At 40.3% G+C, this 15,276-nt stretch overlaps 1 protein-coding gene across 5 annotated transcripts in view; it reads right to left on the bottom strand.

The window, feature by feature from the left end:
* Nucleotides 1–446: 446 nt before the first annotated feature.
* CAPN7 (calpain 7) overlaps nt 447–15,276 on the bottom strand; it is a 35,500-nt gene continuing 20,670 nt past the window's right edge. For 3 of the 5 annotated variants that reach the window (XM_075745677.1, XM_075745679.1, XM_075745680.1), the window contains 8 exons: nt 13,576–13,675; nt 11,791–11,926; nt 11,263–11,338; nt 8,720–8,865; nt 7,971–8,033; nt 5,580–5,710; nt 4,271–4,363; nt 447–4,189 (listed from right to left, as the gene is read on the bottom strand). In XM_075745677.1, coding sequence (XP_075601792.1) covers nt 4,045–4,189; nt 4,271–4,363; nt 5,580–5,710; nt 7,971–8,033; nt 8,720–8,865; nt 11,263–11,338; nt 11,791–11,926; nt 13,576–13,675 — 890 coding nt within the window. In that variant the 3' untranslated portion in view covers nt 447–4,044. The remainder of the gene's footprint in view (nt 4,190–4,270; nt 4,364–5,579; nt 5,711–7,970; nt 8,034–8,719; nt 8,866–11,262; nt 11,339–11,790; nt 11,927–13,575; nt 13,676–15,276) is intronic. The other 2 variants (XM_075745678.1, XM_075745682.1) reach the window with 2 other exon arrangements.

Below are 15,276 nucleotides of genomic sequence, written 5' to 3'. Positions count from 1 at the left end.
CAGCCAACTCCTATTACATTTTCCTGGGTTGTCTGGGTGTTTTTTGGTGATGTTTTGGGGGGGTGGTTTTGGTTTTTTTTTTTGTTTGTTTGTTTCAACCTCTTGCTATCACATTTCCTCTCATCTTGCCAGTTCTGACTGGAAACCCAAACTGCCTGTGCTTGGGCAACAAATTAATTTTATGTTCAGCAGGCTGTAACAACAGTTGTGTGTTCTGCCCTGCGTCTGTCCCGATTGCGTGCAGCTCCCAGCAGGGTAAAACCATTGATCAGGAAGCATGAAAGGGCGTGGATGCCCCCTCCCCGCCCCAACTCTAACACCAAGCTTCTGCAGGATTTGTTTAGAGAGCTTGCTGCAGCCGCCTGCCTTTGGTGACCCCCCAGACTTGGCAGGTAAATCACCCTTTGAGCGTGTAAGCAAATGGGTGGAACTGTGCGTCTAATAAATGAATGGAAAACTCATTTTATTTTAAACTTCATAAAAGCTGTAATTGTAAATATGACAAACTTAAATGAACATACATCACTATGGTGTACAGGCAAATGAACAAGCTTTCTCCAGTTCCTTTTCTGTTGGAGCTCTTTATGCATTCTGAAGTGTAACATGATGGTAGCTGCCTTCATAGGTATAAAAATAAGCCTCTGGTGTATCAAAGTATACGCCATCACTTTGGCTGCCCTGAAGTGAGAACATCTGAAGCAAATGTTAACCTAGGAATTCTACTTCTCTTTGGTATTACCAAACAATTTAAATGTCCTATTTGACTAAATGATGAAAACCTCTACTGTATGTACACAAACTTAATTCTAAATAGCTGGGACTGTGTGATCAAGTGCATAATTACTGTACAAGATAGTTCCACAGAACTTGCCTCAGGAAGGTAGGACGGAATCTCAAGACCCATGGGGCAGGGGGGACAGAAGCTGTTGTTCATCCATGGTATTACCACTCACTGAGTCTTTGAGAACCGATGGTTCGGATTAACCGAGGACTAACCTGTGTCTTCTGAACAAAACAAACTGGGAAAAGTGTGTGTCTGGGAGGTGTCTCACCCTGAGCTATAAACAGCAGCATTATGGAGCTTTAAAGTAGGATTTAAAAAAAAAACCAACAAACAAACCACAAGCAAACAAACAAAAAACCAGAGAAAAGATCTTTGCAGCGTGTAAGAAAGGAGAACATCAAAATGTATGAAGATGCCATCTCCAGTTATCCCTCTGCACCACTGACAGAGAATTAAAAATCCTTTCTTTGTAGTAGTCTTCCCTTAGTGAATCAAAGGAAGTGTAAATCCTCTTAAAGCACCTCAGAGCAACCGGCTTCCCTTCTGTCAGTTATCCACCTCGTTCCATAGCTTGGCACTACTTCAGAACTGTACGGTGTGCGACAACTCAGGAGTACAGGATGCTTGTTGGTACATTTTATGCGGCTTTGTATTTTAATTTTTAAAAGCTTGAATCACATGTTTACAGGCAGAGAAGGCTTAAGGGTCAAAAGGTGTGTGACTAACCGGAAGTAAAGTAATATGGCCCATGTACCTCTGCTACAGGCTGAGCTGTTGTGCAGCTATTTCAAGTTTTGCACGTGCAAAGACTTTGTCTAAGTCTTGCTGCATAACACTGCCATGCTTTCTACAGCATTTTTTGATCCATGTGACAGACAATATGAGCTGCTAAAGGGGATAGGAGAAAGAAAAGCTTAACCTAGACAACGGCCTGAGGCTGTGTTAAAATCTGTGGATCAGTTTACTTACCAGTAATTTTTTTGAGATTTGTGGAAAAAAAATAATAGAGAAGTATATATTTGACAGAAAATATCAAAGCAAATCATAAGTGCTTACATGAGTAGTGAAACAATATCCTTAATGGATTATATTCCTTGCTTTTAGTTTAGCACAGCGTGGAAGCTGAGCCCTGTGCTTGTTTCATCCAGCTTAAGCTTGGCGCTAGCTTGTGCTGGGTGGGGGTGAAGAAAGAAAACCCTTTCCTGCAGGCCAGAACCCAACTACAGAAGAACAACAACAGATTGTACTACAGGCACGTATACCAGCTTGATCCCAAACAGTCGAGGACGTGCAAGAACTTTGTACTTAAAGGTGGCAGTTCTGGCATCTGCCTTTTGTACTGTCAGAAACAGGCTCGGTCGAGACTTTTATCACCTATGAAGTTAAATAAATGCAGGACTCCCTTGCCCCTCTAGTTTAGCCTGAGTGAAAAACTTAACACAAATTTGTAGGGAAAATGGGAGCTGAATGAAACTTTAATTTTGTCAGGATGAAGCAGTCCTTGGCACACACTCCGCAAGCCAAGGATAACCACAAAGAACCCAATCTGGTTTTTCGCTCAGCTTGTGCCAGTGCTGTTCCCTTTGTTCATTTGTTGCAATAATCATCAGAACTTTCCCTGCAAAAAGAAGGTAAGTCACACTGTGACAAACTTGTCACAAATTTCCTAGCCCAGATGGTTTTTGAGAGAACTGCAGTCAGAAAGGCATGTGGTTTCAGTGCCCTTCTAAAGCTAGACATTTGTTAAGCAGCTGTCTGATGAAGGAAATGAAACAAAAGGATCTTGTACTTTCTGGAGAGGGCTAATAACAGATTTCTATGGGAATAATTTTAGCACACAAACATTTTCAGTGCTCCTGTAGCACATGTGCTCAGTCTCCCAGTGACCAAATGGCACCTGTGCTCTAAAAGAAGGTTTAAATGCTACCTTTTTGCTTGGAAAACTGCCAGACCAACCTGAATGGCAAAGAACTTCCTCTGGCTGTTTTAAAAGCACCCTCTCCCCGAACTGTCAAATATAGTGGACTTTTAGGTCTGCCATTTGTAAAAAGACAAAAAATATTACATTTTAAGATCAGTGAGGCAGTGAGTATTTAAATTAAAAACTTGGTTATCTTTAATGCTCTTCAGATACAAGGTACATAGATCTTCTAGAGGAAGAACACATATAGTAGGCTTCTAAAAAAACCCTCTCGTTCTGCACTAATGCCGCTATTTTCTGAAGAACTCTGACCCTACTTCTGTTGGCGACACTGGCTAAGTGCTCAACTCATTCACTGGTTTCAACTTAGAAGAGAAAAGGTGTCTTGTACAATACGCATTTCCTGCGGCAGTGGTTTATTAGGGGAAGAGGTTTAAGTGATCCTTCCCCTGCAGGCTGAATAAAACATTTCTGTGCTGGGATGCTGATGGTGGGTAGTTCCCAGCTCCTGGCACCAGCAACTGAGACTACCCCAGCAGGTACAGCGCGCCTTTAGATGAAAACCTTTCACACCTGCTAAAGGAAGGGTGTGCTGCACGGTCTGTACGCTACTGCTGGCTAACCTCCTCTTTCTACTGCTGATCTGGATCAAGCAAGGTCTTACAGGGAGTAGGAGGAAAGCCGTAGAGTAACATTATGTACTAAAGTCATACAGGTGAGAAATAACAGCTCTCAAAGTACATGTAACAGGAGCCAAGCCATTGTTTTTCTTTTAGAGCTGAAGCCAGAATCTTCCTTTTCCTTTACTCTTACGTACATACTCTAGATAAGCTGCACACGTTAGTCTGGAATACTACATGCTTAGCAGTAGTAAATTTACATTTAGATGTGAGAACTAGTTCAATGCACAAATATGGAGTAAAAGCTATTTGGGCCTGAGACTGAATAAGCAGAATACACAAGAGTATTTTTTCTTATATGTTTACTTCTTTTAAGAATAAAATCTCAAACCCATATACTCTGTATTTTGGGAGACGAGACTTTCAATGTTAGTTTTTCTCTTGACTCACTAAACTTTTGATTTGAAGTGCGGAAAAATTGCAATGAAGTGAGTTCTGCCAGTTCACTTGAAGATGAGTGTTTTAGCCTATTCCCAAGCCTGCTGAACAGCACTCACTCCACCACCATAGCAGCAAACCCCACAATTAACTGGCAAATTGGTGATTCCATGCTTTTGGCTGTAACTTAGAATGTAATTTTCTTTTATGCATAGGTGTAGTAAAAGTTATTCACCTGTTCTTGGACTGTAGGACAGATCAAAACCACCTTCTTAAACTCCTCACTGCAGCTGTGATACCTTAAGAGGGGTAGTACTATTAAAATCTAAGAAAAAAGGCCCCTCTTGTTGAGGCAGGAATGTGGTGGGGATAATGTTGTAAACTCCAGCAAATATGTTCTCCACTTCCAAGTAGCAAAATCCACACCTATGATAAAAGAAACCACCTGTTAGAACTAAGCTCTGAAGTATGTTTCAAACCCCTAAGCCTTCATTAAGTGAGTATTACCTGTAGTCACCGCTGCTCTTTTTCTGAAAGCTGTGGGAACCAGGATCTCCTACTGTTGAGACTGTGACGAGTTCAAAACCAACGCTGTATTGCCTGCAAGTGGCATGACAGACTATTACTTTAGTTGTTTGGGTCGTTGGGATTACCGTGAAGAGGGCTATTTATTAGAAACTACATGGTGTAACTGGAAGACATCTAAAAGCTTTGTCACATTTGTGATAGAAACATTAAGTCAAACTCTATCACGACATGAACACAGAAGTTGGAGGAAGATGGAACACATTTCAAGTTTGGAACTAGACTCCATGGAAAATGCCAGCTAGAAGTCTGCCTCTGTGTTTAAGCAGACTTTGAGTAGTTAAAACTTGTGGTGACGTACTCCAGTGCCACATGGCACAGATCCCAGGGTGCGATCTGATCCCTGTCAGAGGAATCAACATCGGCAATCTCAGCAGAATTTCTCATGTTGCGCTGTAACTTGGGACAGTTTGTCTACTACCTGTTAACGCATGTGACAGACACCACTGCCCCTGTCATTCAAACTACCCAGATATCATGTGCAAGCGCAGACAAAAATGCACACAAACACCCATTTAATTAGGGGAAGAGTGTAGCCACACTTTTGCGCTCATCTTCATTTCATGAGAGAAGGAGTTTCCTCAAAGAGGGGAGAGTGGATAAAGAAGTACCGCCATTTTGTGGAGCCCACTGTACAGCTTTGCAAAAGAGAAACACTTGACTGCATGTCAGGGACGTTATTTAGAAGCACTGGATACTGTTACTTTGAGGAAGATAATGAATTCTACCAAAGGAACAAGGCCCTGCAGAGGTCCACTCTATAGGGCACTGATACCTGGTGCTTCTTCTGGCCTGCTAGCGGCAGAGTAAATGCACTTCCAGAGCTGAAGCTACTGCCTAGGCTGTTAATTGAGAGCCTATAAGGGTTCAGCATCCTGCATATTAGCTCTACTCCAAAAGAAAAGGAATTATGATTGTAATTAGTATTAAGAAGAAGAAAAGGTCCTTTGTACCATCTTCCCTTCTGTGCAAGGCCTAGTTCTGCTCAGACCCCAAAACTAAAGAGAAAGAAGGCTCCTGCTCTCCTTGTAGGTCAATGATTTCCTCAGTAGCAAACATTCAGGTTTAAATCACTGCTGATGTGAAGTCAGAGACATAAATAGTGCTCAGAGCTACCTCCCCTACCTTGTCTTCCGGAGCATCCCACTCTCCCCATGGAGGATACTGACAAAGCTTTATCTTTAGCACATAATACTCTCGCTGTGTCAATACATGCTTAGTCTCTACAAACCTTGGTCCTCGTAGTTCGATTAGCAACGGCCCATTCTTGTCCAGCTGGAATTGATAAATGGGGTTATTTTTGTAGGTGTCTCTGAAATTTCCACATCCTCCAGCACTGTGACCTTTCCACTGTCCATTAACCTGAAAGAAGTCAGAAGTACAGAAAATACTTTACATTCTGAGGATTTGTATTGCTTATTTATACACACAAACACGACTAGAGGCTCCTCTCACTTTAGAGGTCACCGTCTTTAGTAATCTCTCCTAATTTTTGAAGTGGAAGTGAAAGACTGTGTTAAGTATTCAGAAAGTTTCACTGCAGTCTTCCACCCACCTCAATCAAAGGACAAAGACACGCAAGAGGAAAAATGCTTTGAGAAACGGGCCATCTGTTTGCAAGTTCCTCCTGCTAGTCATTAAACTAAAAGGTTAGACTTGTAAGACATGCCAGGCAGTCACACTAATTTATGGCCGAAATCCATTCCTCCCATGATACTTCCCTCCCCTTTCTGTCAAAGCAGCAAGGAGCAACATTTTTTCCTGTGATTTAAGTTTCTTTAATCTGTATCCAAAAACCTCAAACATGGCAAGTTTGGAAGCAAGGGGGAATTTCTACCCCCACCATGCTACTACTCAGGAACTTAAAGCTGCTGCGTGCCGTTAGCTTTCCAGGCTTTATCCGCTTCAGCTGCACTTAGTCCCAGGATTCCCCACCTAGGGCTTGGTGAGCTCCCGAGGTGACCACTCCAGTATAAGATTATCTAACAGAAATTGCTTTTACTGGTAAACTGCCAATTAGTTACCTGCTTGTTTTTAAGTGTGACGACCGCTAAGCAAGCACCAAATAAGCGTTAAGCGCAAGAACTAACTTTTTGTATTTAATCATAAAAACAGAACCAGCCTTGAATAGACAGAACATGCCTTTTATTTGACTACTAGACAGACATCTTCAAATAATTAACAGGAGGTTTCCACATAGTTAATTTTCTTTTGAAACATAATACAACATAAAACAGATGTCCTGCCTCAAACAGGCTGGTCACCTTCAATGAGTTTTTGACCTCTTAAAGCATTCCCCCAAACTAAGCCCAGTTTTTAAGAGCTGAAAGGGACAATGGTTTCTGGAAGTACCAAGCAAATTATCTCACTACTCCCAGGAATCTCTCTGGCCACTTACTGTTCTCCAGCCCAGACTAGCTTCAAGGGGCTCTTCCAGAAATAACAGCTGGTACAAAACACTGCCTGAACTCCAGAGAGCCTAGCTGTAAGCCAACATGCCCCCCTGACCACACAAAGTAACGTAATCCTTGGCTTCAGGCACAAGTATCCTAGAAAATAGACTTCCACTATGGCTCAAACTAGCCTTGTTTTTCTCTTCCTGAAGTAGTTACTCTTTGGACAGAAGATTTCTGCCTGTAGTGGGATCCCCAGGGTATGCATGGTAGGTACAGAGATGAAAATTAACAGCTGCTGGCTTACTCTTTCTTGAGGATAAAATTGCTAATACATGAAAATACATGCAAGTTACTTCATCCTGTGAGCTCTTGGCTATATTTATACTTCAGCTGAAGGTGTAACTGCGGCTCATGTTGACAGCTGAAATAGGAACAGCAGCTGGTCCCAAAATTGCCTGGGCTTCTGACTTAATTTCAGTCAAGTTTTTTTGCTCTTGCCCCTGCTGCTGTACTCTCAGGGTGTGCGAGTAGCTTATCCCGACGGTTACAGACCTTTGAGATGTCTTTGCAAAATTTAGGAACAGTAATGTATTGTGATATTGCCATCCTAACTCCATTGGTCACCGTCTTGCAACTGGTGCCGTTGGTTTGCCATTGCTGATTTTGTCCCATCATGCCAAGAATTTTCCAAAGAAAATCATGCAATTCTCTCAAGGGAAAATGAGCAACACTTGCAGGGTTTTTACTCTGCAGTAGTACTAGCACAATCTGATCTCTGCAGATTAATTACATGTTAGAGTACAGGTTGTTATTCTAAAGGCTGGTGTATTCTACAAAAGCTTTACAGTATATCTGCAATGGCACAGCTGTAACGCACTCCACAATGGAGGTGGAGCTTAGATACCAAATGCCAGTGAAAGTTAAGCCACCATCCGTACAGAGCAGTGTGGACAGAGTGAGCCAGCCCAAGGACTTCTGTATTGGTATGAATTACGCTAACAATGCAGCTAATTATTTGGCAAATTATATGTAACTTGAGTATAGGATTGCTCCTGTGCTAATGATGCTTAGATTAACCTTTAGTCTTCATTTGTTAGAAGATGGCCTAAGCTGGCATTTTTGGGCAGTAGTATAAAAATATATTTAAAAACCTCGTACATCTCAAATACGGAAAAGCCAAACAAGAATTATTATCCAGTGACCCATAAAAGAAAATATTTCTTTACCCGTTTGGAAATGGTATAAGGTGTAGGAATCTTGGAAAAGGTGAACTTGCACAAGGAATACACCTGTGTAGTAAAAGAAGCAGCTGGTCATGCATTCATCTTACACTTTTCATATGAAATCATGACATGGTAAAAAAAAAAAAAAAAGCAGAATTGCCTACACATCATTTTTAGATACTTGTTCACTATATGCCTATATTACCCATGAGAAAACCCTGTCTGAAACTCAAAATCCAGAATAGTACTGGGACTAACAAGACTCAGTTTACTTAATTTTTATGAAAAAAAGCAAAATAGAATCAATCTGCCTTTTACTTTTTTCAGTGACAAAGACAGACATCTAGCATTGATCATCACATGACTCAGCAGTTACAGAAAACCCCAAATACTGAATCCAATGACTTAGAGAAGTCGAAGAATCTTTAAATCTTAACTGGGATCTAAAATAGGCTTATTTTGGATACATAGAGATCCAATGCTCTGCCTGTACACAGATTTTTTTAACTCTAGGAATTAAAAGTATTTTTCTGCTGATTTCATTACTAAAACCACAGAGACTGTGTTGTCTTACCTACAGTGGAGAACATTATCAAGCACTTCATCCAGTGGTTCTGCTCCATCATTCATAGCCTTCCTCCCCAAAAATAACAATATCGATCCAAAGTACACTTTTTTAAAATCAAACTTACAAATAAAGGACACTCTATAGTTTAATTGTTTACATTCATTATGAAATCAACACTACATACCCTGATGGTGTAATGAATAGTGTTTTGTTTCTCATACTGGGACACCACTAAGGTAAACGTATGGGGCCCTGGAGAGGTCAGCTTTATCTTGGTCAGATAGTGAGGACTGTTGATCCGAATACCATCGATATACGGTGGAGGATCAGCTGAAAAAGAAAAGGATGAACACTTTTTCCCCCGATCAAAAAAACTCCCCTACCTTGGTAAAGCTCTTAGCCGTTTTGTATCAGTGAATTTTGCCAGGAAAGTCAGATTGTTGGTGCTAAGGTTAGACTGTAAGCAGACTTGAGCACTCTCAGAAGAACAGAGCCTCAAGATTTGCTCATAAAAGGACAGATAAGAATAACTATCATTTTCAGGAGAGGTACATCACACATAACAGGACACAAATTCTGCACTTGGAAGTACAGCTTAAATCCCATGACTTGCAAGAACTGCTTATCCATCTCCCACTAATGTCACTACTCAAAGGAGACCTACTGTGATTATGTCGAAATTTAGAGAAAAAGATAAGGAACGTTTGAGCGCTCTCTAAAAATCTGAGGTGGCTGTTCCTTTGCTATTGGCTGGGCTGTTCCAGAATGCAAGCTGCCAAAATCTTTGGCCACTGGGTACACAAATAAATTAACATGTGTTAAAAGTCTTAACGAACTGACACACACTTTCTTTCTCTCTCCAAATCCTTGTGATCATTACACAGATGTAGTTGCATCCCAGTACAAATGCACAAGGTACTCATTATAAAAATCCTAAATATTTGCTTTTACAATTAGACAATGTAATTTGTTATTTGGCCTCTAATTGGTTCTTTCCAGACTTCTTTTAATGTCAGTGAAGCAGGACCAAGTCTAGCGAATTCCTTCAGTAGGCCCAGGATCAGGTCCTTTTATTTTCTTCCACAAAGCAACATGGGAGAGGGGAAAGGATTAATATAAAACAATGAGAAGCTTAGGAATGGGAAGTTTCGCTGCCAAAGGATTAACCTGCTTTGATCTGATCTCATTTTAACAGATGGTAAAAATAATACTGCAGCTTGACCAATCTATTTCTATGGAAAAAAGGTTTTAAACGAGTTTGAGCTCGTGAGATTAAAAGTTTATAAAAGAGTTTAGGTACTGAGACAAAACATACAAATCATAGAATGGTTTGGGTTGGAAGGGACCTTAAAGATCATCTAGTTCCAACCCCCCTGCTGCTCACTTAGTTCTTGCTAGTCGTCTTGCTGGAAGACTGTCTCTTTCAAGTGCAACCGAACAATTCCCTCCACTATACAAATGTGTTTGGTTTGCCCACTTAAGAATGTTTTCAGTGAGACAGGATGTAAAATAAGCACTGCTACAAGTATTAACAGCACCAGAAGCATGTCTTGGGCTGTAAGGAGAAGCAGATGCTTTAACACGATCAGCTCCTGCAAAAACAGATGATGATTTGGTCAGGTCTCAACAGATGCCTTCCGCAGAAAGACAGCTTGGATTCTAGGGGAGTTGGTCAGCAGAGTTCACTGAACGAGACCAGAGATGAACAGCACAACCCTTACCAGACATTCCAATAGGCAAAAAGCCACAAATGGCACTCTTTGGTGAAAAGGGCTTTAAAAGCTACTCTCTAATTAACTGTTGCTATTACCTATTGCATAAGCAGCTACCTGAATGCAACCCTGGTTCTAAAGAGGTGCCCCATCTGTAAAAGCAACAAGCCGAATCCTACCTGTCCTAGGATGCACCTTCACCAAATTATTCCAAGGAATATTTTTACAGAGATCTCTAACTTGATGTAAAGAATAAATAAAAATATGGTATTAGCTCTACCTTACAGTTGCAGTCTATCCTATCCACTCAACCTGGGCATTACCTTTACTTCCTGTGTCTCAACCTGTGTTTCAGATCTGCTCTCTGTCTTGAAATAAAACATACACGGCTTTTTCACAGCTACAACAAAGCTCCAAAAGCCAAGCCCCTTCTTCTCTAGATGAGTAGAATCTGACCTATAATGACCAAGAGTAATACTTTGGCAAAATTTGAACATCTAAGTATTTTTCTTAAACGTTCCATACCTGATACTTTGAAATATGTTGAAGTGTTCAGCTGTATCTCCCAAGCTTGCTTAGGTACTTTACTAAGCTGAGTTCAGAGAACAATTAACCTTGATTATTTTCATTTAATGGAAGCCGTAAAACTTTTAAGTAATTTCAGAAACATGGGAAGCAATTATGCTATCAGATAAACAGAAGCACAACATCTGTTCTCTCTAAGCATTAACTACTACAACTGCAAAATAAACAGAACAATAGAGAAAATGCTGTGCCAAGTTGTCAGCAGGACTACGTAAACCTCTTAGCGTGCTTCCAACATCTACAGCTTGGTTTATTCCTTCAGTGTAGACTGTTGAAGGCATCCAAGCAGAGCTAAGCAACTATTTCAGAAGACTGATCTCAGAGTGAGGCGTCTAGTTTTAAAGCAGAAGTGCCTTTCCTCTCCACAAAATCCTTTGCAATTCTTCATTTATTTCTAACATAATCTTCTTGACAATTAAGGTACACTAACCTGGATAGTAAACTTTTTTGCCATCAGTCTTGTATACAACCATTGTAATGAATTCCCGATTGTGTGCAAAGTCATCCTATAAAAAAAAAAAGCACAAATAAGTAGACTTGTACGCTTCTGTGGAACGTAACTAACATTTCATCACAGTTGAGTACATGTTCTATCATCCCCTTTGATCATCACACGGTATGATCTGATATTTATATTTATCGAGATACCTGATCCAATTTTTTTTTTAAAATACCCAAACTAAATAAACTGCCACTAATTTCACTTGTAACAATTCAGGTCCTGGGATTCAAAGTTACTTCAGAACCTTTATGGTGGAATATAATCAACCCAATTTTTACTCAGGGTCTATTTCAACAAGATTGTTTGTAGGTACGTGTACCTGCTGAATTTAAAATCTATACAGAGGCATACATACCTGAACATGAAAACATAAGCAGCAATATGCTAATAACAGAAAGCTATAAAGATTTACAGAAGATGTTGCCGAACTCATAATGCAGAAAAGGAACCGGGCACCTTATCTGTGATGTGCCTGCTAAGCAGAACCCAGACAGCAGCACCACCCTGTGGACACTGGACCTCCAGCTTGTACTGAGGGTTGTTAGCCAGGCTGTAGGCATCCTTCACCGGACCTTGCTTCGCGTCCCAAGTACTAAAAGTAATACAGACACATTATTAGACAAGTAAGGTACCAATTCGTGCTTTGAAAACTAACTCCAAATCCCACATATATACAGAGCAAAGTAACAAAGTTACTGAAGGCTGATTTTCTACTGGAATCTATGACAGTGCTTACATAATACAATGGTGTCAGAAGCATCATCTTACAACTTTGTTTTATAAATGACTTCACTACAAGTGCAGTAAGAAAAAACGCTAAATACAAACAGCTCAGCTGTTTGGTATGGTGACTGCAACCACACAAAGCACAGAAAAAGCTGAACCATTCAAGGAGCCTGGGCTACCCAATTATAGTCATGATTGCATACACCAATATTCTGTGAAAAACACCTATGGCTTTTGTAACTGTAGAAATCCAGATATAAGCTATGGTTGGTTTCAAAAACTTGCTGATTTTTTCTCCTCCAGTTTTTTATTGAGGTAGTTTTTATTTTAAAATTTGATCTGTTTAATGTTTGGAAGAGTGTCTGCATGAAGCGTTTAAGATCTTTGAGGTACCCTATTGCAAAATCTGCCCACTGCCTCATGACCTGTCTAGACAAGGAAAATACATTATGAAAAAATAAACAGTGCTGATGCAAAGCGTGGCACACTGGAAACCGAAGTGGATAAAGCTATGTCCTAAGTGTCATTGACCTTCCCACACTTTGAAAACTGAACAGCATGTGTGCAAGTCTGCATTATCAACCAAGATTCAAATTATCACCATCATTACTCCACTTTTTATGGCAATTGCCACCGCACTGGGCATTTCCCTACACAGAGGTACAACAATCACTAAAAATATGAGGAAAAGACAGACTAGTAGATGAGCTCTGAGATTAGCATACACATTACCTCATCTTGCTACATCACCACAGTGTATTTTAGAATTAATTTGAACACAAAGATGGAAGGAGCCTTTACAGATAAGCTCAGCAGTGCATTACAGATGAAGGAGCTTGTGCAGAGTTAACACATGCAGAAGCAGTGTGGAAGCAGTGGCAAAGTGCAACATAGTGGAGTGGAAAAATGGAGAAACCCTTGCTTTCCTAAACAAAGGGACACACTTATCCTCAAATTGGGTGACAAAGACTGAATGTGATGGATACTAGGTAGGAGACAGGTATCATGTTCAGAAAAATCAGCAGGCAAGGAAGATTACTTATGATAGCTACAACTGGTAAAAAAAAACAGAACTAAACTACTCTGACATCAATGAACTATAGTAACGAAAACTACTCTGACATCAGGGAACACACCCTGTAAAGACAACATGCACTGCACGAATGGCTTGCGGCTAGCCTGGAAAATGAATTCCAAATAAAAAGTAGGTCACTCTGTCCAGTCACTGCTTAAAAATGAACTGCACAAAAATCTGATTTCTATTCTGATAGAGACGTGTGGGACTGAGGTCAGAATCTGGTTCTACAACCTTAGGTCACTGGAGTTTCAACAATGTTACAGAAGTAGTCAAAACCAAAGCCTGGGCTGAGAATTTGAAAGTGTAAAGTCATGTTCAGGAGAGCATGGTTAGAGTCCAACCTCTTCCACTGTTACTAAGAAGAACGGCAGGAAGGAAATACCACATCAGAACATTTAGTCAGAAACCAACACAAAAGTTTTCTCTTTTGGACCAACCTGTGAATACATGTAGATTCTTTAAAGAGACTTGGGTTCCAACTCAAATAAATAACATCATAGTACTGGCAGAGGTCTTCCCAGGAAATCCAGAAAATGCCTAAAAAGGAAATGCTATTATTGTTTCCTTATCAGACACCTTGATTTTTACTTGTTTTTCAAAAGTCTGTTTCCAGGCAAACTATACAGCTTATATAAACCAACGTTTCTGTAAAATTTAGTAGTAATGTCTGTGTTGCCCAAATTTCTAAATTTAAACTTAACCACTGAAACAAACAACTTAAACCAAGAAAAACAAGTTACTCTGTGCTTATCATCAGGGACTTTCTGAAGCTGTCAAGATGCTTTTCATTCTCAAGTACTAAGCAGAAGGCATGAGAGAATCTGTTGTATTGAAAGAGACATCATTAATTAATTGACCTGCGTTCCCCTTTCCTAGATTTTGGGGGGGGGGGGGGGGGGGGGGGGATTTGAAAGAATGACATAGTCAGACAGGTTTCCCCAATTCAACAGTACTTCAGTAGTCATCCAGCACAATCAAGTATTCAAGCAACAAGTGAGTACATTTTAACATATATCTAATGTATTTCATCCAACATCCACGTGACTTGCTTAGCACTCTGAATCTGCTTCATCTTTGCAACATTCTCACATGTTTATTCTAATTCTCTATAGCTCCCTTAATTGCAACTCCAGCCAACACTAATGCCTGTAAGCTGACAGACTCCTGATGAAATGAACTCTCAGAAAGGTAACAGCCTTATAATTCAAGTCTCTGACACAGACAGTTGCAGATCTTGCAGTACTAAAAAAAAAAAAATTGCAGTCAGAATAGCTACACACTTAGACAAGACCAGAATGTAAATCCAGGCAAAAGAAACAACTCCCTTAAAATTATTAACGTAATTTTATATAAGTTTTAACTACTAGATGTTAGAGATACAGATTCCTTACCAGATGAACTGGTAAATAAATAATGAGCCCATCTCTCATAACTGTCACAAAGCCAGGGCTGCTATTCTTATGTTTAAATCAAAAGCATTCCTTAAGCATTTGCATGAGGCTTATCATTAAATGCTATAATTTAATTGTTTTGGATGCATACTGTTGTCAAAATAGAGCGGCACTGAACAAAAGGGCTCCCTCACAGAGCTACACAGGCAGCACCTAGGATACTATAAAAAGAGCGGACATCTCTTTCTGAATGTAAAACGCAGCTACTGCGGAATTTCTAAACTGTCAGCAGCCTGCGCTTCCACCAGTGAACCATGCTGACTTTCCAGATGCTGCTCTCTGCTGCTCCGTAGGGAAAGCGGGACAGGACAACCATTCCAAGTGGTTTCTCTGAACAGTGACATAGTAGTGCGTTGTCTCAAAGATAACTCTCAATCTACTCTTACAGCTGGAAACAGAATGTATGTAAAGATTTGTTTACAAATATATTAATGTAATGCAAGGGAAAAAAACCACGACAAACACCACCACACAGTTACCTCTGGTGCATAACCTCAAATATAGGCAAGACAAATTTAAATGCTGATTGCAGTAAGTATGTTGATAGGTATTTGCAAATGTTGGAGGGAAAAAACCCACAAAAACTCTGTTGGTAAGGAGCATTACACAGCTCACTGTCAGAATGTTATCTTTGCACTGAACTCCCCCACGCCCAGATAGTGAGATAGCAACACTTAAGCAAAGAGG

The sequence above is a fragment of the Balearica regulorum genome, chromosome 2 (assembly GCF_011004875.1).
Source record: "Balearica regulorum gibbericeps isolate bBalReg1 chromosome 2, bBalReg1.pri, whole genome shotgun sequence".
Classification (NCBI taxonomy): domain Eukaryota; kingdom Metazoa; phylum Chordata; class Aves; order Gruiformes; family Gruidae; genus Balearica; species Balearica regulorum.
Note: the sequence above shows the minus strand (reverse complement) of the source record. Positions and strands in the feature narration are given on the sequence as shown.